Here is a 27,124-nt window from a genome sequence, read left to right as displayed (position 1 = left end):
TATCTCAAATTCTTAAAACAACCGTATGAAGTAGCTGTTGCTAGCCTCATTTTCTAGATTGGGAAACTAGGGCTCAGATAATTTAATCTTGTCCAAGGACTTGAGAGAGAATTACAGCATTTCATCCACATAAGAGTTGTAGTCACAGGAGAGAAGATCATCTCTCAGGAGTTTTTGGCCTTAGAGAGAGGAACACAGTAGCTATCAAACTGCAGTCTGCTCAGGAGGGAGCAAGATGAGCAAATACATGTCATTATCCCCCTTTGCCTACTCCATACCATGCCAGTGCCTCTCTGGATGAAGTCAACCACTGCTAGAGGCAAAGGGAGCCTATAAGGTGCAGGCTATAGAGGTCTTTGTCCTGGAGCATGGAGCACGGTGGAGATGAGTCTGGAAAGACAAATCAAGAATAACCAGCAGAGTCCTCCCTTTCTGTCCCTTAGTAGTCCCTCTTATACTTTGGGCATAAAACTCTTGTTCCTGACTCAGGGGAAACACAAAGTTCTGTCACTCACTGCATCCAGTTCATTCATACTCCCACCTAAACCACTGCTAGTGTTCATAGAAGGGAGCAGAGAAGAAAACTAAAATAAAACAAAAGTACTATAGTCTCTGCATCTGTAGCTAGTTTTTTGGCTCAAGTTGGTAGCTAGTATATGTTCCCCTACCCTCTTGCAACATCTTAGCTGGTCATAGTTGTTTACTGGTAGGGTACCCCAAACCTTCATTCCCACAGGATCCAAGTCTGTAGTAGTGGCATTTTTTTTTTTTTAATTTTTTTTCAACATTTTTTATTTATTTTTGGGACAGAGAGAGACAGAGCATGAACGGGGGAGGGGCAGAGAGAGAGGGAGACACAGAATCGGAAACAGGCTCCAGGCTCCGAGCCATCAGCCCAGAGCCTGACGCGGGGCTCGAACTCACGGACCGCGAGATCGTGACCTGGCTGAAGTCGGACGCTTAACCGACTGCGCCACCCAGGCGCCCCTGTAGTAGTGGCATTTTTAAAAAAAATTTTTTTAATGTTTATTCACTTTTGAGAGAGTGATAGAGAGCATGAGTGGGTGAGGGGCAGAGAGAGGGAGACACAGAACTTGAAGCAGGCTCCAGGCTCTGAGCTCTCAGTCACAGAGCCCAGTGTGGGGCTCGAACACACGAACCATGAGATCATAACCTGAGCCGAAGTCGGATGCTCAACTGAGTGAGCCACCCAGGTGCCCCTGTAGTAGTGTCATCTTTATTGAGTTGGCAGCAGTTTCCCATTGACTAGTACTGTTGGACATGGCCCACTGAATCTCCTCAATTCAGATGTCATTCTCCTCCCCACACTATAATGGCATCCAAGTTTCCTCCTGGAAATTCAGATCAGTCACTTTACTTGGAGAGTAACCACTCTCTTATTAGGTTGGGTGGCTTAATGAGCCACAAATGGCTAGTGGGTAGGCTTAGCTTTCAATTTAATAGGGCTAGACTATTCCTTGGTGAAAGCGTTCTTCCACCAAACCCAAGGTTGCAATGGAAGGCAAAAATTCCTTAGAGATAACGCTGAGTGGAGCCATTCTTAGTTCCTGACCCACATATTTTGGCTGTGTGAGAGATAGAACCATATGTTGGTTCTGGGTATAGCACATATACTATATCCAGCCCCAGTGTCACAGGGTATTTGCTCGCAGGTGCTAGAGCTGAGCCTTCTGTAGCCATTCCACTGCCCTTTCAAGCAGCTGCTTCTAAGTGAAGAGATACATGGTAAAAAGAGCACATTCTGTGGCTCTGAGCCTATTGTTATACTTCGTGGCTCTAAATGTGTGCCTTGGTCTGACGTGATGTTGTATAGGATTTTATGACAATGAATAAGGCCTGCTGTAACCAAGGATGGTGCATCTGGTCAGAAGCATTTCAGGCCAGGAAGGCAACTCTGGCTTCTGTGAGGACAGATGTTGTCCCATGTGGCCGTCTGTTCCCCTTGTGGGATTGTGCCATAGTGGGGATCAGTGTTGGTTTTTGCTGTTGAGGTTGGGCACTCAGCACTGACAGAAGCTAGATCATTATCAGTGCAAGGAAGGCCATATTATTGAGCCCCTTTATGCCCTTTTATCTGTATGGGGGCAGGAGGTACATGGGAGATGTCTGTAACTTCCCCTCAATTTTGCCATGAGCCTTAAGCTGGTCTGAAAAATAGTGTTAATAAAATATATAATAGAAGAAAATTTAATGTCTTGAGAGGGAATGTGGTATAGTGTCGTGTTAAATCACAGATTCTGGAGTGAGGCATTACTTCAAATTCTGATTCCACCAACTTCCTGCTTCATGACTTCAAGCAATTACTTAGCCTCATTAAATGTCTGTTTGTTCACTTATGAAATGAGAGTGACCATAGTATCTTCCACAGTTACTGTGAAGATTATATGTTAGCCCAGTCCTTGGCATATAGTAATAATCATCACTATTATTATTGCTATTAAAATATAAAGTTTAGGGGCACCTGGGTGGTTCAGTTGGTTGGGCGAACGACTTCAGTTTAGGTCATGATCTCATGGTCTGTGGGTTTGAGCCCCACATCAGGCTCTGTGCTGACAGCTCAGACCCTGGAGCCTGCTTCAGATTTTGTGTCTCCCTCTGTCTCTTCTCCTCCACCCATTGTGTTCTCTCTATTAAAAATAAATAAAAATTAAGAAAAAATCTTAAATATAAAGTTTAAAAAGTTTATAGAGCAGTATGTTCCATCATTTTAACACACACAGGCACACATGTACACAGTAATACAGATATGTAAAGACTTCTCACACCCATGTATGTTTATAGGCACATAGAAAAAAAAAGGAATATATGCAAAATAATAATTGGTTGTACATGTCTGTTGTGTACTAAGATGATGTGTATTTTTCTTTGTGCTTTTCTATACATTTCTATTTTTATGATTATTTTTGTATTCAAATGGCAAGTTACTTGTTACGAATTATAAAGTGACCCAAGAAGGTAATTTGGCCAAATTTCATCACATAAAAACATAGTTTTTAGTCTAGGGTTAGTCAATCCTTGTTGATGAAATCAGGGAGTATACCACTATCAGCCTGTATAGTATTTTTGGGAACTGAGGGTGCATTCAGTCAGGTACCATTGCAGTTCTGATACTAGGTTTATATTGATGATGGTGGATATCAAGGTCAACAAAATGAAGTATATTGTCATGGAGCCATGCAAAGACAGTGCCCAAAGACTGAACCTGAGTACTCCAGAAACTGAGTGACACTGATAGGACATCATTCAGGAACCTTCTGTATTTAAGCATCAAAAGCAAGCAAAGAAGCTTAAGCCATGATTCACAGCACCAAAATGTGTGAATTGCTTCCGAAAGAGTGATTTCATTTTCTCAGATATCTGCACTTCTTCAGAATTTCTGATCCCATGGAGTTCAGGTCAGGTCACAGTGGAAAAGAAGTCCAACTTTTCTTTGAGGTCTAATAGATTGATTGTCTTAGGATGCTCGTGAATTCCTAGAAGTCTTAGATCTGAGTTGGGTAAATACCTTTAACAACTTTCTGGTACTCAGTTGTCTTAGCTGGTTAAAGTCTAACTTTCACAGTCAACTTCCACTCCTTCCAAGTAACCCATAAATTGTCAAAGGTCAAAGGTATTAGAATAAAGAAATCCTACCTTGTCTACTTTGTCATGGGTCCATTGAGCAAGCAATGGGTGATTGAGAAAGAGGCTGATTGATATCCATAGGACTTGTCATATTACCATCTGATTATCGAGAGTCTATAGTGGGCTTTTATGTAGGACACAAATATTTTCATATCCTGTGCTATATTGAAAGGTTCATTCAGACATCCACAAACCTCTCCCCCTTTTTAAACTTTAAAAATTTTTATTAAAGGGACACCTGGGTGGTTTAGTCAGTTAAGCTTCCAGCTCTTGGTTTCGGCTCAGATCATGATCTCATGGTTCATGAGATTGAGCCCCATATCAGGTTCTGTGCTTCAGCATGGAGCCTGCTTGGGATTCTCTCTCTCCTTTTTTCTCTGCCTCTCTTTCTCTCTCTCAAAATAAATATTTTGAAAAATTTTATTTAAAAAAAGATGAAATGAACAACATTTGGGAATATACTCTCCCCTTTAAAAATTTTTTTTAAATGTTTATTTATTTTTGAGAGATAGAGACAGAACAGGAGCAGCAGTGGGGCAGAGAGAGAGGGAGACACAGAATCTGAAGCAGGCTCCAGGCTCCGAACTGTCAGCACAGAGCGTGATGAGGGGCTCAAACCACAGACTGCAATATCATGACCTGAGCCGAAGTCAGACGCCTAACCGACTGAGCCACCCAGGCACCCCTATACTCTCCCCTTTAAAAAAAATTTGAATCTTACTCTTTCCAACTCTTTAACCAGCAAGCCATCCATTAGCTACTGGCCACAAGTCAGCATTAATGTGTACCTTTGGCATACATTTCTCCTGACATCACGTATACTGCTGAGAATTCTGCCCAATGGGAATATTTCCCTTTTGGGGACCATAAAAGACCATATGGTCTTTTTGGGCCATGGGCTACATTATCTCATTTCTGGTCAGGGCTAGCACACCATGCATATCCATTCATAAGTGGGTATGTCTTTTCCCTCCTCTGCTAACTGGTTGTAGGATGAACCCCATGAGCATGTGTTGAGAGAGCCAACAAGGGTTGGAGAATACTGTTCATGATGGGCTGTTCTTGTTATATAGTCTCTTGGTTTCCCATGGGCAGGTATACAGTCTTTACCTGAGCCTAGTAGCAAGCCAGGAACCAAATGGACAAAAGTTACTGACAGTACCTTAAAGAGTTTATAGCTCTTACACTTCTCTGGATTCTTGTTAGAGGCTACTTACCCCATCCCTGTCTGCCGTGTCATTTTGTAGTACTAGTGGGTGTGCTAAGGCATAGCCCCAAGAGTTAGGGCAGCTTTTCTTGCTGAAGAGCCTTCTTTGGGATCAAGCCCCAGTAAAAACTGGCAGTCTCATGGGTTACCCAGTATAAAGGTCAGAGCAGCATTTCCAAATAGGAAACTCACCAGTCATTTTATCTGTTTCTTAGTGGATATAGTGCCAAGTGTAGCAATGTCTCACTTTACATGGGATATCCTGCCTTAGACCTCTGGAACCATAGAAACCGTCAGTGTGGTCTTTGAACTTTCGTGGGGTTTATAACTTCATCCTCTGGCTTTTACATGTGTCTTACAAAGGCATCCTGAGTGTTTGCTGCTTGTTGTTCACCAGATCCAGTTAACAGTGCCATCAATGTGATAGACTAGTGTGGTGATCTGTGGGATATTGAGATGATCAGGGTCCTTCCAGACTATATTATGACAGTGCAGAAATAGCCCTCAGTTAAAACGTTGAAAGTGTACTGTTGTTTCTGGCACTTGATAGCAAATTGCATCATATTGTCCTTACTGATGATGATAGAAAAGAAAACATTTGCCAAGTCCATATTTATCTGCCGGATATCAGGGGTTATTCTCATTTTCTCCAGCAACAAGTATTACATTTAGAAGTGCAGTCATGATTGGCCTCACCATCTGATTAAATTTATACTAATCTGTTGTCATGTTCCAAGATCTTTCTGGCTTTGGTCCAGGTAAACAGGCAAGTTAAATGGAGATATGATAGGAATCAACGCCTCTGTATCCTTCAAGTTTTTTGATAAGTAGTACTGATTCCTGAACTTCTCCCATGGATGTGGTAGAGCTTTGGGTTTACTTTCATAGTGGGGACAGAGGGAAGAGTTCCAAGGGCTTCTTCATGGCCCTTTCTTCGTAATATCTTTTATGACATGGGATGGGAACCAGTATGGGAACTTGGCCAGTTAGTAAGTATATCCGTTTGTAGAAAAATTATAGGACTAGGGAAATAACCACAAAATGGGCCTGTGGTCCCATTGTACCCACCATGAGATACAAGGGTTGACTTCATCACACATTTCTTTTCTGGAATGAGGTAGGTGCTCTGACTGGTGGGCCATGTTTTGGGTGTTTAAGGTTTAGTGTCAGTTTAGAGCTAGTGTCTAGTAACCTTTGGAAGAACTACACGTTTCTCCTTCCCCAGTGGGCAGTCACCCTTGTGAATGGCTGAAGGTCCCTCTTAAGGAATGTCTGGAGAAAGATTGATGGGATACAGTTATGGCCATGTATAGGTTCACAGTAATCTTATATATTTAGTTCTCCTTGGTCTGGTATGCTTCGAATGTACTCCCATTATGTGCTCCTCAGACGCTTGCTAATAAAAATTTTTGAGATCTGCAAATTTTTCAGTACAAAGGCAGTCTATTCCCAGAGTAGGCTTTGAACTTCTTTCTGTACTCTTTTGGGATCTAACTCCTGTTAGCATGCAACAAGAGGTGATAGGAATAGGTAGTGAGAATTGGCATCCTACTTAATTGTCCACTATGCATGCACATTTATATGTCCCCTGTACCTCATATGAAACAACTTATCCTGCTTCCCAGCTCTTTCCCCCTTATCTATTCCTGATGCCACTTAATGTCTTATATATTTTTTTAAACATTTATTCATTTTTGAGAGAGAGAGACCAAGTGTGAGTGGGGCAGGGGCAGAGAGGGAGGGAGACACAGAATCCGAAGCAAGCTCCAGGCTCTGAGCTGTCAGCACAGAGCCTGATGCTGGGCTCAAACTCACAGACTATGAGATCATGACCTGAGCTGAAGTCGGACACTCAACTGACTGAGTCACCCAGGTGCCCCAACTTAATGTCATATCTTAACAGTCCCTTCCAAAGGGAAGACCAGAGGCATGATGTTCTCCTGTAGTTCTCCTGTAGACCATGGACAGTAAGGCACAAACAGACATTCAAACTCGTACATAATACAATACCAGGAGGACCCACACTCCCTGTGTCCCACATTCTCAAGGGACAGGTGTGGAAAGCATAGCACTGTAATTTTCACCTTCTTGTCACTTCTCCTGCAGCTGGAGAATGGGCTGATGTGGGTCTGGTCAGGTTAATCTGCCTTAGAAGAGCTGAGGTTCCACCTGCTCTGATTCTTTAGCAGTAGAGTGCTGGGCCTACAGGGCAAGACTGCTCAGGTGGCTGCCCTGGTCTAATGGGGGGGCTGAAGAAGCTGGCTGCTTTTATGGGGCACTCTGAGCTTAGGAGGTGGCAGTTACATTTCTGTTTTCCGACTACTAATTCAACTACATATAAATCCTTGTTGACTGCATTTCCAGCATCAAATCTAGCCAAGCAGGTTTTTAGTCACCTCAAAGGAATACCCTTATAATCAGTTAAAATTCACCCTACCTGAATATTCAATGCGTATTGATAGATATTTGAAATCATTAGTTGAATATAATTTACTTACAATTATTAGATCTGTCAGAGTGACTTCCTAAAATTAATCACCAGGGAAACTGCCAAACTAACTCTTTAAAGAGAATTATTTGGTGTCGGTGGAGAGTATGGGCTGCTGCGTTTAGCAAAAGTTACATCAGTTTAACATCTCGAGCCCTTTGTCCTTGGGTGGAATGATACTAACATAATTGTATTTATTCTGCATGAAGATCTGTGATGTCTCTGACCAGAGGTCCAGTGCGTAAGAATTATCCAGTTATTATGATGCAGCACAACACAGTGGTTAAGAGTCAAGACTCTGGAGCCACGTAGCCTGGGTTCAAATCCTGGATGGGTGATTTATATAACGCCTTCATGTCTAAATTGTCTCTCACTTGTAAAACAGGAGTAAATAGTTATCTATACTGTATAAATATACTATATATAATAAATAGTTGCATACTAACTATATATCTACTATATATGTGTGTGTGTGTGTATATATATATAGATTTATATTTATATATATATATATATATATTTATTTATTTACCTACCTACTATAGGTACTATATATACCTACTGTATACCTACCACATATAGGTGTATATATATATATACCTATTATAGGTATATATATATCCATATACATACCTATATAGGTATGCAATAGGTATTTGGGTATACCTATAATAGGTATATATATGTATGTATACTATAGGTATATACTATAGGTATATAGGTTGGCTCAGTTGGAAAAGCATGTGCCTCTTGATCTTGGGGTCTTGGGTTTGAGCCCCACATTGCACGTAGCGATTACTTAAACTTAAAATAAAAACACACTTTTTAAAAACACTGCTCTAGGGGCGCCTGGGTGGCGCAGTCGGTTGGGCGTCCGACTTCAGCCAGGTCACGATCTCGCACTCCGTGAGTTCGAGCCCCGCGTCAGGCTCTGGGCTGATGGCTCAGAGCCTGGAGCCTGTTTCCGATTCTGTGTCTCCCTCTCTCTCTGCCCCTCCCCCGTTCATGCTCTGTCTCTCTCTGTCCCAAAAATAAATAAATGTAGAAAAAAAAAAAAATAAAAAAAAAAAAAACAAAAAACACTGCTCTAGGTCTGCCTGGGTGGCTCAGTCGGTTAAGTGTCTGACTTCAGCTAAGGTCATGAGCCTGAACCTGCTTTGGATTCTTTGTCTCCCTGTCTGCCCCTCCCCTGCTTGCACACGCACGTGCTCTCTCTCAAAAATAAATAAACATTAAACAAAAAATTAAAAACCCTGCTCTAAATCTATCAAAGTAGAGACCTTTTAGGTGAAAGTTGCTCTCAGTCCCATGAACTGTGGTGTATAAGCTTTTAGAATTTAGCAGTAAGGAAGGTAGATGGGATGCACATGTTTGATTTTGGTTTAGCTATTCATAGGCCTGAGATCCAAAATCTAACCTGGACTGAAACTTACAATCAAATATAAATTCTTGTCAGAATAAGCATAAAATGGGTGCTATGAATAAGGAATGATGGTATTTTAAAATTATTTTGCTAATCTGTTTCTTTTTTCTTTGTTTTTTTCTGCTGGCTAAGGTTGCATGATGGAATTTGAATATTACCTCAAGAGGTTTTATGTTTTGGATTAGCTAACAGTGTTTGTCCTCTGCTGACTATTTCTCGGACTCATTTTTTGGTGTCCGTTTGAGGCAATAAACCCAAAAGGGATTATACCATGGACTACAAGGAAAGCTGCCCCAGTGTAAGCATTCCCAGCTCAGATGAACACAGAGAGAAAAAGAAGAGGTTTACTGTAAGTATATAATATAAAGCATATGGGAGAAAATTGAACATAGAGAGTATTTCCATTTCTGCTTTTGTTCTTCCTTAACCTGGAATGTCCTCCCCATGTTTCCACATATCCAGATTTTACTTATCTTTCAAATGATGTATCCTCCCCAGTCTTCCCTGTGTACTGTAAGGGAATACAGTTACCTTTTCAGATTTTTGCCTGTTTACCTATCCCCTTGAAAAAGCTTATGAAACTCTGATAGATCCTCTCACCAGAAAATGTGCAGACACAAGGATCTACAAACATGCACGTAATTTTGCATGCAGTCAGGAGGTTAATGGACTCCAGAAGTCACTAGTCTTATGTTAAGAACTACTGTCTCCACAAAACAAAACAAAACAAAACAAACATGGTTTTGAAATTTCCATAGTGTCTTTCTTGACATTTATATTTCCTACCTCAATTTTTAAAATTTTTAATCCAGTATTTTATCTTTTGTTTACTTTAAAAGCAAAGTCCATTTCTAATTTTACTTTTGACCACTGTAATACATACTATGGAACTATAAAGAATAAGAACAGTGAGTGTTTGCTGAATCATTGTATCAGTGACTATTATTGGAGAATAGCCATTTTTCTAATTAGTGTAATGACACATACAGTATTTAGTTCCAGTAGCCCTGTTAGTGTGTATGTCCAGAGATCTCTGCCCGCCTCCCCCTGAAATAATACCATTTATCTTGTTTATAACTGATCCTTATAACTGATTCCTTGTAAGCCCCACCCACTGAGTAGTATGAAAAAATTCATTTAACCCAGTTCTGTTTAACACTTAGTTTGAGCTAAAATTTAAGCAGTTCTTTTAAGTTAAAATGCTCAGGCTGTCTTCATTCTGCTCTCTCTCTCCCATATGAACACACACTTCTCCAACTTGACGTCATGGTTTATGAGTGGAGAGGTGTCCCCTTTCACAGTATTTAAGTCAGTGACTGATCTCATGGTAGCCTGCTGAAGGCTCTTATATTCTTGTCATCCCTCTAGATCTTTGCTGTTCCAAATGTACAGTGACCGGTCTGGCAAGCAGCCAGCTGTGGTTGACCTGATCCAGGTCTGGGCATTTTCTTGGCATCCATTGCTGTCATCTGCAGTCAGCCAACTTATTTGTGATCTATTCTTTGTTGGCTTGGCCAGAGTGGTGGAGATTTACTGCCAATTCACCTTATCCTTGTCTCTTGATGGCTGTAGAGCCCACTGAGGCTCTGCTATGCCTTTCACTGCTCTTTTGATTCAAGTGATCTACCTTGGCCTCTGACTCGGGGGTCAGTCACCTGGCTCCTGCCAGGTGCATCCTATGACAAATGACTTGCAACTCAGAATACCTGTCACATTCCTGTCACTGAGGAGTTGAACTAAACCCTTTGGTCTGACCAATCCAGTCTCCCTTCTTAACTAGGTGGGGCTGGGGCCCCCAAATGATACTTCTCTTCCAAAGTCCCAGACGAGGAGCTGGAAATAGCTTCTGTCCTCTCTTCTCCTTTTTTAATAAACATACCTCCACACCCTGCACCAAAGCCCAGAGTAGAGATTGCAGTGTGTGTCTGGCCATTTGCCTCTGCTCAGTCTCTGTTGCAGCAATATCTTAAGCATTGTGCATTCCACAGTCTTATAAGCAAGTTTTATAAGTATCTTGCTGATGGTAAACAAGAAGTCAGTATACCTTTGGTAAAATAGTGGAATGTGTGAAAGTTTGTTTTTTCTTCTCCTTATTTTTACTTTTGAGCATTCTCTCCTTCAAGGGCATAACCTCCTGTCAAGTTTGATGGAAGTTCATATATATCAAATATAGGCAGTGAGTTATCTCAGGTCCATTTACTTTTTCATGGTAGAGGTATTTCCAGAGCACCTGTGTGACTCAGCCAGTTGAGGATCTGACTCTTGATTTCGGCTCAGGTCATGATCAGGGGCTTGGAGTCGAGCCCCATGTTGGTCTTCATGCTGACTGTGGAACTTTGCTTGAGGTTCTCCACCTCCCCCCCCCCCCCCCGCCGTAACATCACTCCCTTGTGTAGGCACTCACTCACCCTTTTCTAAAATAAAATTTAAAAAATTATATGCTGTACAGCTACTTCAGCCTAGAAGCTATGTGTGGGTTCTAGTCTTGGTTATACTTGGGTAACCATGGGAAGCCACCTTACCACACTAGGAAGCCAGCATAAGTAATTCAAGAAGCTTGCAATCATCTAAACCTAAATTTCTGATCCTTTGGTAGCAGTCCTACTTCCAGTCCAATCTGATCCTAAATCCTCTATGAGATGAATCTGTAGTTAAGTCTTAGAAACATGGTGCAGTTTCACTGGCACCTTGACCAGGTTCTTTATTCTCTACTTCCGCATTCTCTCCTTATGAACAGTTACCATTTCACAAACAAACAAATCTTACATCCAGCAGCTTCCTCTAAGAGAACTTGATGCCTTTTGGTTAAGACCAGAAGAGCCATGTTACCACCCATCATCACATGTGGCTCATGTAGGGGCCTGGATCCTCTTTTTCTCTTAGCCTATACGTAATAACATCACTTACTCAGGTGACTGATAACCAGTGACTTTGTTTCACCTTTCAGGTGAGGCCTTATCCTCTCCTATGGAGGAATGTGGCTTTACATTCTGGGACGCCTCTCACTGTGGCTTGTTAAGGTGACTGTATCTCACACAGTGCTACAGAGTTCATATGTTGTAATCACATGCAGTATCAGAGAAGTGCTTTTCTCACAGTATTTTCTCTAACTATGAACTTGTGAATGTAGCTTCCAATCTTTTATGGGAAAGGATAGTTTATACATATTTGTATGCCTATCTTCTAAAATAAACCTGGTTTACTCTAAGTTGTCTAATAGACTGTGGACAACTATTGTAAACCCAAAAGCAACTCCTATCTCTGTAATTCATACCCCAAGTCATACATTAGTGAGCCTTTCCTCAAATGCCTGGATTCTTGTTATTTTTCTCCTTTGAATGACACAAGATCTCTGGGGTCCCAAACCATTGTCTCTATGTTACTATGGTACTCTGAGAGTATCTGTGGGATGCATTATAAGAATCAATTCTGTGTTATAATTGTTGATGATTTGATACTGGTTCTGGTACATGAAGGGTTAGAAGATTTAAATTTTAGTCCCGTAAGTCTATGAATTTGGGCAAGTTATTTGACTTTTTTGGGACATCATTTCCTTACGTATATGCTAGGGGTTATAATATTAGTTCTGCTTACTTCATAGCATTGTTGACTATGGTTCTATGAAATTATGTGTATGTGAAATTATTAAACATATGTAAGACGATAGTAAATACGAAGGTAAATTTCTAGTTTGAAAAATACTGTGTACAAGATGATCTGGAAGGAGCAGAACTAATCATTGAGTCTTTACTATGTGCCAGGCGTCACTTTTGAAAATACTTTATAATTTCAGGATAATGGTTACTGCTAGGGAAGAAGAGAGGAAAGTGGCATCAATTGAATCTATAATATTAGAAAAATTGGGGGGAAAATCTGAAACAAGAATGGCAAAATGTTAGAATTCAGAAGTTCTAAATGAGTTCACAGGTGTTCACTGTGTTATTGTCTGAAACTATGGAAATATTTCATAACATTTAAAAAATAAAATATCAAGAAGATGAAGTAAGAGTTTCAGCTGGTATACTTGTGTATTTTGGAGAATTGTGTATAAACATGAATGTCTAATATCAGTTCCATGAGTATGAAAACAAGTTATTTGCCTGTTAAATAGCTAATGGGTTTTTTTTGCAGTCAAGTTTTGTTATGCTATTTTTTATTTCCACAGGTTTATAAAGTTTTGGTCTCAGTGGGCAGGAGTGAGTGGTTTGTCTTCAGGAGATATGCAGAGTTTGATAAACTTTACAATACTGTAAGTAAATGTCAGTCTTAATGATTTTTATTTAAAACAAGACATCTGAGGGGCATCTTGACTGGCTCAGTCAGAAGAACATGTGACTCTTGATCTCAGGGTCGTGAGTTTGAGCCCCGCCTTGGGTGTAAATTACTTAAACAAAGCTTAAAAAAATTAAAATAAAAAATAGAACGTCTGAGAAAACTTGCAAATAAGAGAGATTTATTTGAGTGATTAAATAATATTCATATAGAGAAGCAGAAAAGGGTATGAGATTCTTCAAAAGCATCCAAACCTTGGAATTCCTACGAAGAAGGGTGGAGAGAGGATTGTTGAGAAATTCCAAATAAACTGTTGAAGATAGGGAAACTAGATCCAGCTTAAAATACATCTTAATGTCAGAATATTAGAAATAAATTCTGGACATGTGGGTAGCTTAGTTGGTTAAGTGTCTGACTCTTGATTGGCTCGGGTCATGATCTCATGGTTCGTGAGATCGACCCCTACGTTAGGCTCTGTGCTGACAATGAGGAACCTGCTTGGGATTCTGTCTCTCCCTTGTTCTCTTGCTCTCTCAAAATACATAAACTTAAAAAAAAAAAAAAAAAAAGAATTTCTTTTACTACCTCTCTAATAACTGTTAATTATCTTGTTATTTCTGGTTAAATTGCCTAGCTATTAGATTTAGGTCTGAAAGTTTGTCATAAGCTTACCCTCCTTCCATAGTTTCATTCTTGGTTTAGGGATAAGTCTTCAGTTCCAGATTTTAAGTAGCTAATACAATTAAAATGTATATGGACTTTCGTAAGTTCTGACAGTAGGGTGGGGGGTAGGGAATGTGGGAGCATTAGTTATTTAAATAACTAAAACCTGTATATTCAAAATTCAAATATTAAATACTACTTTTAATCCAGTGTTTTTGTAATTACAAATGCTCCCTAAAGTAGGAAGCAAGAGCACCATGGTCATTTTAACATATCAGGCCAGATCTATGCAGGGACCAGTGTTTGTAGAGTGTGTTGCCTCTAGTCATACATACCTTGGAGGCCAAAGAATACCACCTGAGTTGGTCATTATAGACCCCAGATTATAAAGACAGCTCTGGATTCCAGTTTTTGCTTCAGTTAAGAAAAAAAGAAATTCTTCAAATCCCAAATTTAGTTTTTTTCTGGCCTAAGAATAAGAAGGAGTTTCCTTCTGTCATTATTTAATAAGTGGTAGATTACCAGGCATCCTTCAGAAAAAATTGTTTCATATTTAAGGTAATTTTTTTCAATTTTCTTAACCCTGTCTCTTGATTTTAAAAATAGGGTTAAATAGATACATAAGTCTGTAACTTACCATTTGTAAGATACTTTATTATTATTTTTAAAAATTTATTTATTTTGAGAGAGAGACAGGGAGAGAACTAGTGGGGGAGGGGCAGAGAGAAAGGAGGACAGAGAATCCGAACCTGGCTCTATGCTGACAACAGAGAGCCTGATATGGGGCTTGAATTCACAAACCGTGAGATCATGACCTGAGCCCAAGTCCACTGAGCCACCCAGGCGCCCCTGGTAAGATACTTACAGGGGAAGTTAAGTGTGTCTCAGTTAAGAGATAAATTACTTCCTAAATGGGCCAGAATGAACCAAACGTTGTCTAGCTGTACAACATCTCATGTTCTGTTAAGTCATGAAATTTAGGCTTTTCATTCATCTCTATTTAGCATTTCACTATATTTCTTCCAAATAATATTCAAATGCTTTGCTAGTTAAAATTGAACTTTTAAAATAATACTTCAGTATTTTTAAATGGTATTTTTTCCAATGTAAAATTAATATATATTCTAGAAAATCTGGAATATGGAGGAAAATACATATTTAAGCTTAAAAACCACCTAAGGGGTACCTGGGTGGCTCAGTGAGTTAAGGGTCTGACTTCAGCTCAGGTCATGATCTATCGTATGGTTCACGAGTTTGAGCCCCGCATCAGCCTCTGTGCTGACAGCTTAGAGCCTGGAGCCTGCTTTGGAGTCTGTGTCTCCCTCGCTCCCTGCCCCTCCTCCACTCACGTTCTGTCTCTCTTTCTCCCCCTAAAAAAATTTTTTTTAATCACCTAAAACATATTGCTACTCAGAGATAACTGTAGTGTTTTTACTGTGCTTTTTTCTTTAATTTTTCTATAATACATATGTAACTGAACTTTGTATATATATTTTTAAAGCGCTTAATCAAAGGATATTGAGACAGCGTTTTTTACTTTAGAGACAAAATAATAGCCAAAAAGAGTTTCTACATGAAGATCTCTTCTGCAATGTTGAGTGATTTAAAAAAAAAAAAAAGTTTATATTGGAGGCTGGGTGAGGGTTGAATTGCCAGTTCTAGTTGAAATTCTTGGATACCATTATATACATGATCAGCATTTTTTGAGGATGGTACAGATTTGACCGTAGCTATTATGATGGTAACATAACACACACACACACACACACACACACACACACACACACACACAGATGGTTTATATAAACTTCTTAGAGAAATAAGGTCAAATTTTGTTTAGTGAACTAATAACTGAAAATCTGAGATTTCTTTCTGTATTTTGATTAAAAGATTATATGGGCCAGAATTAGCTTCTAAATGTGTTTGCTTCTGTAGAACTATTCATAAGAAGGAGGAATGTCAAGGATGTCACCTAACAGCTCAGCAGTGTGGAGATCTGCATGAGTAAAAAGCCATCCTAATGTCATGATGGTTTCATGATTTAAGTAGCCAGAGATTAATTAAGAAGAGTGTTAATATTTGAGTATCTTTCAGTATAAAGGTAAAGTAGGACAGTGTGTTTGGGGCACCTTCCCCCCCCCCCATGATCACTTTCATTCTTTTTCCATCATACACCCCATCTTAAGCTTTTTGCAGAAAATTTTCCTTAATATATAGTTGAGTTTTTATCCTTCCCCCTCATTTTTCCTGCATTTCTCTTCCTTTTTTCTTTATTTCTTATTTCCCCCATTTTCTCTGTCTCTCTTTTTCTGTAACTCCTCTAATTCTGCCTCCTGTGGTGACAGGCAAAGCAAAGAACAGGGGAATGGTACCAGTTGTGTTCTTTGAAACCACGGAAGTGAGGTTAAACCTGGCCTGGATTACCCTAAGTTTGAAAACACAGATTCTTTCCTTGTGCTCCTTTTAGAGTAAAAGAAAAAACAAAAAGTAAAATATCCAATTTGTAAACATTTTGATCATATAAATGTATTTTTATGAGTGTAGTTTGCATTTAAAATTTTTGTTGTAGAAATTGTTGAACACATACAGAAGTAGAATAGTACTACAAACACAGAAAATAATATAACGTACCATCCAGCTGCAGCAGTTACAGATACACGGCCATTCTGGTTTCATCTCTGTCCCTAGCCTGTCCTCTGTAATTTTGAAGCAAATTTAAGACTTCGTATCATTTCATCTGGAAATATTTTTGTATACATCTCTGAAAAGATCTTTAAAAAATACAGAGTACTATTATCACATCTGAATATAATTAACAATAACATCTTAATATCAAATATTCAGTCTGTGCTTATATGACTGGTTGATAAATCTATAAAGTGTCTTTTGGTGACTAAGTTTCCCTGTCCACCTCTCTTTTCTTTCCTTTATGATTTTTAATTGAAAAAGCAGGGTCAGTTGTCTACAGATTTTTCAGTCTGGATTGTGCTGACAGCATACTCATGGTGTAGAGTGATTAATACATTCTTCTATTCTTTGTATTTCCTGACAGTTGGTAGTTAGGGATGTAGTTTATGTGTGTATGTGGGTTTTTTTGACGTCAAACTTAAAAATGAGTGTTAATCCACATTTATGACTTTACTGCCCCGCATTTAATGTCTCCAGGGCCAAGTTCTTTGGGGATAAGCAAATCTGATAAACAAATGTATTAAAATATGAACAAGGGGAAGGCTAGAGCAGAAGATATTGAAAGCAAAATTCATCAGGTTTCTTAGAAAACAATTGTCAGTAGCATGTTCATATAGAAAGAACACAAAGGTCACAACTTCTCTTGAGGCAATAAACAGTGAGTAACATGTATTCAAAGCTTATACTCCAGGTTCTTGTCTAAGCACTTAACCTAAATGATTTCCTTTAAGGCTCTCAACAGATATGTAAGGTAAGTGCTAAAATCATCTCCATTTTACAGACAAGAAAACTGAAGCACAGAAATGTTAAAGTAACTTATCCAGGGTCACAAAGATACTAAATGTTCTCTTGGGACAAAATAGGATGATTAGTCAGACTAATGGTATTTTATTGGTATAATTTAATATTGTATATTTGATCATTATATACTTTAAAAGTATGTCTTTTTGATGGAATTTCTTGAAAATCAGATTGTAATTTGTTTTGGTACGTGTATAACTAGAAGACTTAGAAAGTTAAGTTCATATAATGTTATTTTTTTAAATTCTAGTTAAAGAAACAATTTCCTGCTATGGCCCTGAAGATTCCTGCCAAGAGAATATTTGGTGATAACTTTGACCCAGGTAAGCAATAACTTTACAGACCTGCCGTAAGTGATGGTTGAAGTTTGAAGAAGTAGTTAATGTGTTTGTTGTGCTATATAGTAGTACAAGTCTTCACAAAGCTATTTGATCTCATGTTCTATGAAAATAATAGCTCAGGAAGGTGCTCTCTGTGTACCAGGCATTGTTTTAAATACTTAACATGCTTTAATTGATTCAGTGGTCACAAAAATCCTTTGAGGCAGGTGTTCTTATTCTCATTGTCGCTCTTCTATAGATAAGGAAACCCAGGTACGTTTAGATTAATTAATTTGCCCAGAGTCACAGGTATTAAGTGTCTCATTTAAAAGTTAATTCAAGCAGTCTGGCTTCAGGTAAATTTATTGGTCATTAAGGATAATTTGGGTACTTTTCTAACCATGAAGGACATTCTTTGTTACATCCAGAAACATTTATTAAATATATAGTCTGTACACAGTACCTTGCAGGCCTCTGAATGGGATACTAAGATAATGTCCTATTATTTACTCTTAGGGAGCTTAATGACACATAGATCTCAGGAGTCTGGAGCTATGTGTCTCAAGCCTCAAGCCTGGAACTTTTTTCACTGGAATCCGTAATATCAATCCAGTCACAAATGGCTACATACAGAGAGACAGAAGGAAGGTTCTTTATCTGCCAGATAATCTCCTTATGCAGATTAGAAAAGCCAACTGTGCCACAGGTGAATCCTGACAAGCTAGAGTGCAGTCCATCCTCATCTGTCTTACCTCTGTAACTAATTCACTTATAACCTTGTAACCCATTACACCTTTGATTCCTTACATGTGTGCTTTCTTGGCTCACTACTCAAAATATAAGCTCTCACGTCACTTAGGATATCCTAACTGTGCCTCCTGTCTGCAACTTAGCCTTATATCATTTCTTGCCCTCTCAAACCTTTTCACTGTGCCCTGTGGAATTCTGTCCACGATTAACAAACTTCTTTTTATCTTCCATCTTTTTCATATTTCTTTTATACTTTTGTTTTAATTAAACTTAGGTTTTTCCCTGTGGCTGTTTCTCCCTCTCAACTGGAGGCTCTTAATTATTTTATACTTTATGAACCTTAGGATTGGAGAGGCTGCTCACTTTCCCTATCGTAGGTAGAATTTTTTTCTCTTGGGAGAATTTAGCGCACTTTATTGTCATTGCCAGTGTGTCTTGTCTAGCTGTAGATTTTATGAACATTGGTACTTTGTCTTTTTTATTGATTTATAGTGCCTGGTAGATCTTAGGTTTTTAGTAAATATTACTTAAATACATGAATTCATTAATAAAAAGAAGCAAATAAAAAGGAAAAAGAGAGAAAGCAAGAGAAGATTGAGTCACCACAACAAAACCAGATAGTACTTTCTGTAGAATTGATTGTATAGGCCAGTGCCTTTATACTAATTTTGCTTTTAGCTGCAGAACACTTATGTCCCAAGGAAATCTTCCACAGAAAATGTTATGTGTAGAACAAATAAAAATGAGGCTGCTTTGTTGGTACAGCAGTAAAGTATATCTGTGGAGCACAGGTTGAAAACCATCATCATGGGCAACATGTGGGTCTTAGAGTTATTTGGGTGAGGTGAATATGAAACCCAACGTGAAACCGACTGTGTGTAATATACAGTAGGCACAGCAGAGAGAAGAGACAGGATGGACAATGGGAAACTGGGTAAGCAAATATTCCAGTAGTCCTCACGTTAAATAATTAGAACCAGGACTAGGGTGGAAATGGGCTAACAAATGAGTTCATATGTAGGAATTCTTTTAAGGAAAGATCTGTAAGAAATCTTGGTGATTGCTTAAGTAAAGGAGATCTAGAGAGGAGAATGAGAGATAATTGAGGTGTCAGGACTGGGTGAATGAGAGAATTAATTAATTTGAAGTGGCAGAAGGACATCTGAGGAATCCAACTATGTGTTGCTGAATGGAGACTTGAACTCAGGCTGGAATTCTGGAGAGCCCTTAGTTGAATCCTAATGATAGAATCGTTTCATTTTATCACAGGAAGAAGACAAAGAGATAAAAACCTGCAACTTCCTTCTTTAGGGCAAAATCCCAGATAGAATGCCCTGTAGTATTTATGTTCTGGTAGATTAATTTGATACTAAAAAAATAGGTTTTTATTGAAGAACAATTTGAAATCGATCCAGAGCATATTGTATATGACTTGGCAACAGCGTAATGGACCATATGTCACAGAGATCTGGAAAGCTCTTTATTGGGGAGATCAAATCTAAGCCATACTCAAACAATCACAGAGTGACAAGATGCTCATTTGATTAGGCTTTGGGGAAACAGGCATATTTTGTTGGTGGGAATGATAAATGGTACAATCCATATAGAAGGGAATTGGGTAGTATTTAGCAAAACTATATATGTATTTCAATGTGACCAGGAAATCACATATCTAGGAATCTGTTCCAAAGATAAACTGCATATGAAATGATGTGTATGTAAGACTGTTTATTGTGGCATTATTCTTAATAGCAAAAACTGGAAACAACTGAAATATCCTTCCAACCTTGGAATATGATGCGGCTTTAAAAAAGAATGAGCAAGCCCTTTGTGCATTATAGTAGAGTGATCTCCAAAATACATTTTTCAGTGGAAAAGACAAAGTACAGATATGTATAATATATCTTTTTTTGTATTGGAAAAGGTATAGAAATAATGGAAGAATAAACTGAAAAACTAAAAACTAGTGACTTTAAGGAGTAGGAAGAGGCCAGTGGGAGGCAAATGGGATAGAAGTTAGATGTTCCTGAATAAGTCTTGTTTATAGCTTTGACTTTGGAATGATGTGCATATTTTAAATATATTTAAGAACAAAAATAAAATACAATAATAAAGTGATCTCTAACAAACTGAAGGAAAAAATCTAACTCTGTTTTGATTGGTAGTGGAAACACATGGACAATAATTATCTTAAATGACTTCAAAACAGAATTTTTACTGAATAGTCCTCCTGGGATGTATGCTAAGAACAAAAAAGGATGTACAGAAAATTTTACACTGCATCCAACAATCTTATTGTTATAATATGGAATTGCTATTTGGTAATTATGTTACTCTCATGGGAACCAAAGTTTTAAACAAGAAGAAAGAAAAACAGATTTTAAATAAAAATCTTACAGCTTTTAACTTAATTTGGAAATACAGTTTGAATTCATGATTTTTTTTTCATTTTTTTTAATGTTTATTTTTGAGAGAGAGTGAGAGACAGTGTCAGCAGGGGAGGGACAGAGAGAGAGGCAGACACAGAATCCAAAGCAGGCTCCAGGTTCTGAGTTGTCAGCACAGAGCCGGATGTGGGCTCAAACTCATACACTGTGAGATCATGACCTGAGCCAAAGTGGGATGCTTAACCCACTGAACCACGCAGGCATCCCATGATTTATTTTTTTCTAAAACAACACATATTTCCTAGCTCTCACCTCTGGAAATGCCTAAAACAGTAACAAATAGCAGTGAACATTCCTAGCGTCCAGGTTGTAATCTCCAAATACCATTTCCCCCTTAAAGCAACCAGAGTTCCATGGGAAAACAGTGATTCTAGATCTGGGGCAAGAAATGTATAAGATGGCCCTAGGACATCTTGCCTAAAAAGCAATGAAGCCATACAAGATTACTAAGATTTTATCAAAAGGATGCAGGAGCTCAATTGATGGGGCTTTCATTGGCCAAAGATGGAACAGTTAGAGCACGAAGAAAGAATTTGCCCTGTTAACTTACTTCATGCTTGACAGCCATTGTGCAGAGCTTTTCCATATATCTCTCTTGAGTTCTTTTGTGTATAGCTTAAGAGCATGTCTCCATGTTCTTTTTTTTTCACTTCTTTATTCTGGTGGTTGCCAACGTCTATAAAATAAGTTTTACATATTTGAAGGTAGATTTTAAGGGTTATTTCTGCCTATACTTTTCAAAGTTAAAATTTCATTTTCAATTTAAGGATCTTTCCGTAGAGTGCAGAGAGATAGCTATACTCTTTATATTTTGAATGGTTTAATATCAAGCCTTTTGCCAATAGGACCCTAAGGTCAATATATAAACTACGTACTGGGTTTTTTTGAAGTTTAAAAAAAAAAAAAGTTTATCTTAATTATTTAAAAAAAAAAGTACAAGGTAATTAAAATCAGTGTGAATCAAGTAAGAAACAGAGCATATGAATTTTAGAAACTACGAATGTTAGAATATATAATTGTTTAGTTATTTGTTCACAAAAATATCAATTAAGTAACTCTTATTACACTGTGTTAAGGGCTAAAGAGGGCTAAATTTTTTTAAAGGCATGACCCTTCAGTGGCTTACGTAGAAACTGCTTTGGGGTGGCTGGGTGGCCCAGTTAAGCATCCGACTCTTGATTTCAGTTCAGGTCATGATCTCACAGTTTGTGGTGTCGAGCCCCACATTGGGCTCCACACTGACAGTACAGAGTCAGCTTGGGATTCTCTCCCTCTCTCTCTGCCCCTCCCCCGCTCGCTTGCTCTCCCTCTCTCTCAAAAAAAAAAGTTAAAAGAAACCATTTTTATTTCTTTTAACTTTTACTAATTTAAGAGAAATAGGTTCATACAAGATAAAAAGACAACTCCCCATTATTATTCTAGTCTGTGAGTTCTGGTGAGGCCTAGATGTCATACCCAGCTAGTTCTTTATAAAACTTGATGTAGATACCAGTGCCTTATAAAATTTTTCTTGGTGCATTTGTGAATGGGATCAGTTTCTTTATTTGCCTTTCCGTTGCTTCATTATTAGTGTATAAGAATGCAACTGATTTCTGTACATTGATTTTGTATCCTGCAACTTTGCTGAATTCATGTATCAGTTCTGGCAGACTTTTGGTGGAGTCTATCGGATTTTCCATGTATAATATCATGTCATTGCAAAAAGTGAAAGCCTGACTTCATCTTTGCCAATTTGGATGCCTTTGATTCCCTTTTGTTGTCTGATTGCTGATGCTAGCACTTCCAACACTATGTTAAACAACAGCGGTGAGAGTGGACATCCCTGTCATGTTCTGATCTCAGGGAAAAAGCTCTCAGTTTTTCCCCATTGAGGATGATGTTAGCTGTGGGCTTTTCATAAATGGCTTTTATGATATTTAGGTATGTTCCATCTATCCCGACTTTTTCGAGGGTTTTTATTAAGAAAGGGTGCTGAATTTTGTCAAAGGCCTTTTCTGCATTGATTGACAGGATCATATGGTTCTTATCTTTTCTTTTATTAATGTGATGTATCACATAGATTGATTTGCGAATGTTGAACCAGCCCTGAAGCCCAGGAATGAATCCCACTTGATCATGGTGAATAATTCTTTTTATATGCTGTTGAATTCGATTTGCTAGTATCTTATTGAGAATTTTTGCATCCATATTCATCAGGGATATTGGCCTGTAGTTCTCTTTTTTTACTGGGTCTCTGTCTGGTTTAGGAATCAAAGTAATACTGGCTTCATAGAATGAGTCTGGAAGTTTTCCTTCCCTTTCTATTTCTTGGAATAGCTTGAGAAGGATAGGTGTTATCTCTGCTTTAAACGTCTGGTAGAACTCCCCTGGGAAGCCATCTGGTCCTGGACTCTTATTTGTTGGGAGATTTTTGATAACTGATTCAATTTCTTCGCTGGTTATGGGTCTGTTCAAGCTTTCTATTTCCTCCTGATTGAGTTTTGGAAGAGTGTGGGTGTTTAGGAATTTGTCCATTTCTTCCAGGTTGTCCAGTTTGTTGGCATATAATTTTTCATAGTATTCCCTGATAATTGCTTGTATCTCTGAGGGATTGGTTGTAATAATTCAATTTTCATTCATGATTTTATCTATTTGGGTCATCTCCCTTTTCTTTTTGAGAAGCCTGGCTAGAGGTTTATCAATTTTGTTTATTTTTTCAGAAAACAACTCTTGGTTTCGTTGATCTGCTCTACAGTTTTTTTAGATTCTATATTGTTTATTTCTGTTCTGGTATTTATTATTTCTCTTCTGCTGGATTTAGGCTGTCTTTGCTGTTCTGCTTCTATTTCCTTTAGGTGTGCTGTTAGATTTTGTATTTGGGATTTTTCTTGTTTCTTGAGATAGGCCTGGATTGCAATGTATTTTCCTCTCAGGACTGCCTTCGCTGCATCCCAAAGCGTTTGGATTGTTGTATTTTCATTTTCATTTGTTTCCATATATTTTTTGATTTCTTCTCTAATTGCCTGGTTGACCCATTCATTCTTTAGTAGGGTGTTCTTTAACCTCCATGCTTTTGGAGGTTTTCCAGGCTTTTTCCTGTGGTTGATTTCAAGCTTCATCGCATTGTGGTCTGTATGCAGACTTGGGATGTCAAGTCCATCTGATCCAATGTATCATTCAGGGCCCTTGTTTCTTTATTGACCATGTGTCTGGATGATCTATCCATTTCTGTAAGTGGAATGTTAAAGTCCCCTGCAATTACCACATTGTTATCAATAAGGTTGCTTATGTTTGTGAGTAATTGTTTTACATATTTGGGGGCTCCTGTATTCGGCGCATAGACATTTATAATTGTTAGCTCTTCCTGATGGATAGACCCTGTGATTATTATATAATGCCCTTCTTCATCTCTTGTTACAGCCTTTAATTTAAAGTCTAGTTTGTCTGATATAAGTATGGCTACTCCAGCTTTCTTTTGACTTCCAGTGACATGATAAATAGTTCTCCATCCCCTCACTCTCAATCTGAAGGTGTCCTCAGGTCTAAAATGAGTCTCTTGTAGACAGCAAATAGATGGGTCTTGTGTTTTTATCCATTCTGATACCCTATGTCTTTTGGTTGGTGCATTTAGTCCATTTACATTTAGTGTTATTATGGAAAGATATGGGTTTAGAGTCATTGTGATGTCTGTAGGTTTCATGCTTGTAGCGATGTCTCTGGTACTTTGTCTCACAGGATCCTCCTTAGGATCTCTTGTAGGGCTGGTTTAGTGGTGATGAATTCCTTTAGTTTTTGTTTGGGAAGACCTTTATCTCTCCTTCTATTCTTTTTTTTTTTCTTCAACTTTTTTTTTTTTTTTTTTTTAATTTTTGGGACAGAGAGATACAGAGCATGAACGGGGGAGGGGCAGAGAGAGAGGGAGACACAGAATCGGAAACAGGCTCCAGGCTCCGAGCCATCAGCCCAGAGCCTGACGCGGGGCTCGAACTCACGGACTGCGAGATCGTGACCTGGCTGAAGTCGGACGCTTAACCGACTGCGCCACCCAGGCGCCCCTCTCCTTCTATTCTAAATGACAGACTTGCTGGATAAAGGATTCTCGGCTGCATATTTTTTCTGTTCATCACATTGAAGATATCCTGCCATTCCTTTGTGGCCTGCCAAGTTTCAGTAGAGAGATCGGTCACGAGTCTTATAGGTCTCCCTTTATATGTTAGAGCACGTTTATCCCTAGCTGCTTTCAGAATTTTCTCTTTATCCTTGTATTTTGCCAGTTTCACTATGATACGTCATGCAGAAGATCGATTCAAGACATAAGTCTGAAGGGAGTTCTCTGTGCCTCTTGGATTTCAATGCCTTTTTCCTTCCCCAGGTCAGGGAAGTTCTCAGCTATTATTTCTTCAAGGACACCTTCAGCACCTTTCCCTGTCTCTTCCTCCTCTGGGATACCAATTATGCGTAGATTATTTCTCTTTAGTGCATCGCTTAGTTCTCTAATTTTCCCCTCATATTCTGGGTTTTTTTATCTCTCTTATCTCAGCTTCTTCTTTTTCCATAATTTTATCTTCTAGTTCACCTATTCTCTCCTCTGCCTCTTCAATCCGAGCCGTAGTGGTCTCCATTTTATTTTGCAGTTCATTGATAGCATTTTTTTGCTCCTCCTGGATGTTCCTTAGTCCCTTGATCTCTGTAGCAAGAGATTCTCTGCTGTCCTCTATACTGTTTTCAAGCCCAGCGATTAATTTTATGACTATTATTCTAAATTCACTTTCTGTTATATTGTTAAAATCATTTTTGATCAGTTCGTTAGCTGTTGTTATTTTCTGGACGTTTTTCTGAGGGGAATTCTTCCGTTTCGTCATTTTGGATAGTCCCTGGAGTGGTGCGGGACTGCGGGGCACTTCCCCTGTGTGTCTTGAATAACTGGAGTTGGTGGGTGGGGCCGCAGTCCGACCTGATGTCTGCCCCCAGCCCACCGCTGGGGCCACAGTCAGACTGGTGTGTGCCTTCTCTTCCCCTCTCCTAGGGGCGGGATTCACTGTGGGGTGGCGTGGCCCGTCTGGGCTACTTGCACACTGCCAGGCTTGTGGTGCTGGGGATCTGGCGTATTAGCTGGGGTGGATCGGCAAGGTGCACAGGGGCGGGAGGGGCAGGCTCAGCTCGCTTTTCCTTCGGAGATCCGCTTCGGGAGGGGCCCTGCGGCGGGAGTCAGACCCGCCGGAGGGATGGATCCGCAGAAGCACAGCGTTGGGTGTTTGCGTGGTGCAAGCAAGTTCCCTGGCAGGAACTGGTTCCCTTTGGGATTTTGGCTGGGGGATGGGCGAGGGAGATTGAAATTTTTCTTAAACGCTAGTCTCTAGGTAGGGTTGGGAGCCTCTTTTCTGCTATCATAGCAGCTTTTGAAATCTCCGTTCCCTTGGTGGGGCTTGAACTCACAAACTGAGATCGTGACCTGAGCCAAAGTTGGATGCTTAACCTTGGTATGCCCAATTGTAGTGATTTGTTTAAATTTGTCTTCCACTAAATTTGTCTTCCTTCTATCCTTGAGGATAGATACCATGACTTAGTTAAACATTTTAATAAATTTCTGGTGCCTTGTACAGTACAAAATGTATAATAGGTGATTGGTGAACAAATGAATACATGCATGCCATTGGTGAATACAAGTGGAACGCATGTGTGCCATTTTCAACTAGTCACTTGTTCTGGAAAGTCTGCCTAGTACTAGGTTAAAGATTTTAAATATCTCTCACAGAACTTAAATTTTCAAATAGTTGAGGATTCTGAATTAGGTACGTTAATTTCATTAGCCAGTCTTTCTCTTTTTTTTCCTTCTTTTCTGGATGACTTCTATTTCAAATCACAAAATGTTATAGCTAGAAAGAGAGCTTACAGATCATCTAATTCTATCCCCTGCTTGACAGACTACAGAAGGGAGGAGTTTGTGATTATAAAAACAGGCAATGGTGTCTGAGACTCAGTTACATCTTAGACTCTAACTCCAGTGTTGTTTAACTGTGGCAGGCTGTTTTTTAAAATGCTGCTATTGTTATAATAATAGTATAAATAGTATAATAACTATTTATAATAATAATACAATAATGTAATAGTAGTAGCATAGTAATGATAATAACTGTGCTATTATTTGAGTTCCTTCCTGTAAAGTAGCTCTTTTACCTCTATTTCATGCATGAGGAAAATAGAGAGTTAGCAAGGTTAAGACACTGTCCCCAGCCACACAGCTAATAAATGATAGAATTACATTCATCTGGTTTGTTCTCTTTCACTTCACTCTATTGTCTGGTTTATGCCTGGTACCTTTAGAAACAAAATTCACAATCTTTTATGTTCATGTTCTCTTAAAACGAAAAATTACTTGTTTGGAACATTACAAAAATCTTAACTTTGTTTCCTAATCTGAAAGGTGTGGGTTAAGACTAA

General features: G+C 38.9%; 1 protein-coding gene across 5 annotated transcripts in view; it reads left to right on the top strand.

Annotated features, from left to right (window-relative positions):
- The window catches only part of SGK3 (serum/glucocorticoid regulated kinase family member 3), a 154,229-nt gene that overhangs the window by 66,688 nt on the left and 60,417 nt on the right, over nucleotides 1-27,124 (top strand). For all 5 annotated transcript variants that reach the window (XM_049633666.1, XM_049633661.1, XM_049633664.1 and 2 more), the window contains exons 2-4: nucleotides 8,896-9,112; nucleotides 12,929-13,012; nucleotides 17,438-17,510. In XM_049633666.1, coding sequence (XP_049489623.1) covers nucleotides 9,035-9,112; nucleotides 12,929-13,012; nucleotides 17,438-17,510 — 235 coding nt within the window. In that variant the 5' untranslated portion in view covers nucleotides 8,896-9,034. The remainder of the gene's footprint in view (nucleotides 1-8,895; nucleotides 9,113-12,928; nucleotides 13,013-17,437; nucleotides 17,511-27,124) is intronic.

The sequence above is a fragment of the Panthera uncia genome, chromosome F2, assembly GCF_023721935.1.
Source record: "Panthera uncia isolate 11264 chromosome F2, Puncia_PCG_1.0, whole genome shotgun sequence".
In the NCBI taxonomy this organism is placed as follows: Eukaryota; Metazoa; Chordata; class Mammalia; order Carnivora; family Felidae; genus Panthera; species Panthera uncia.
The sequence above is the reverse complement of the archived record's forward strand: the minus strand, read 5'-3'. Positions and strand labels throughout refer to the sequence as shown.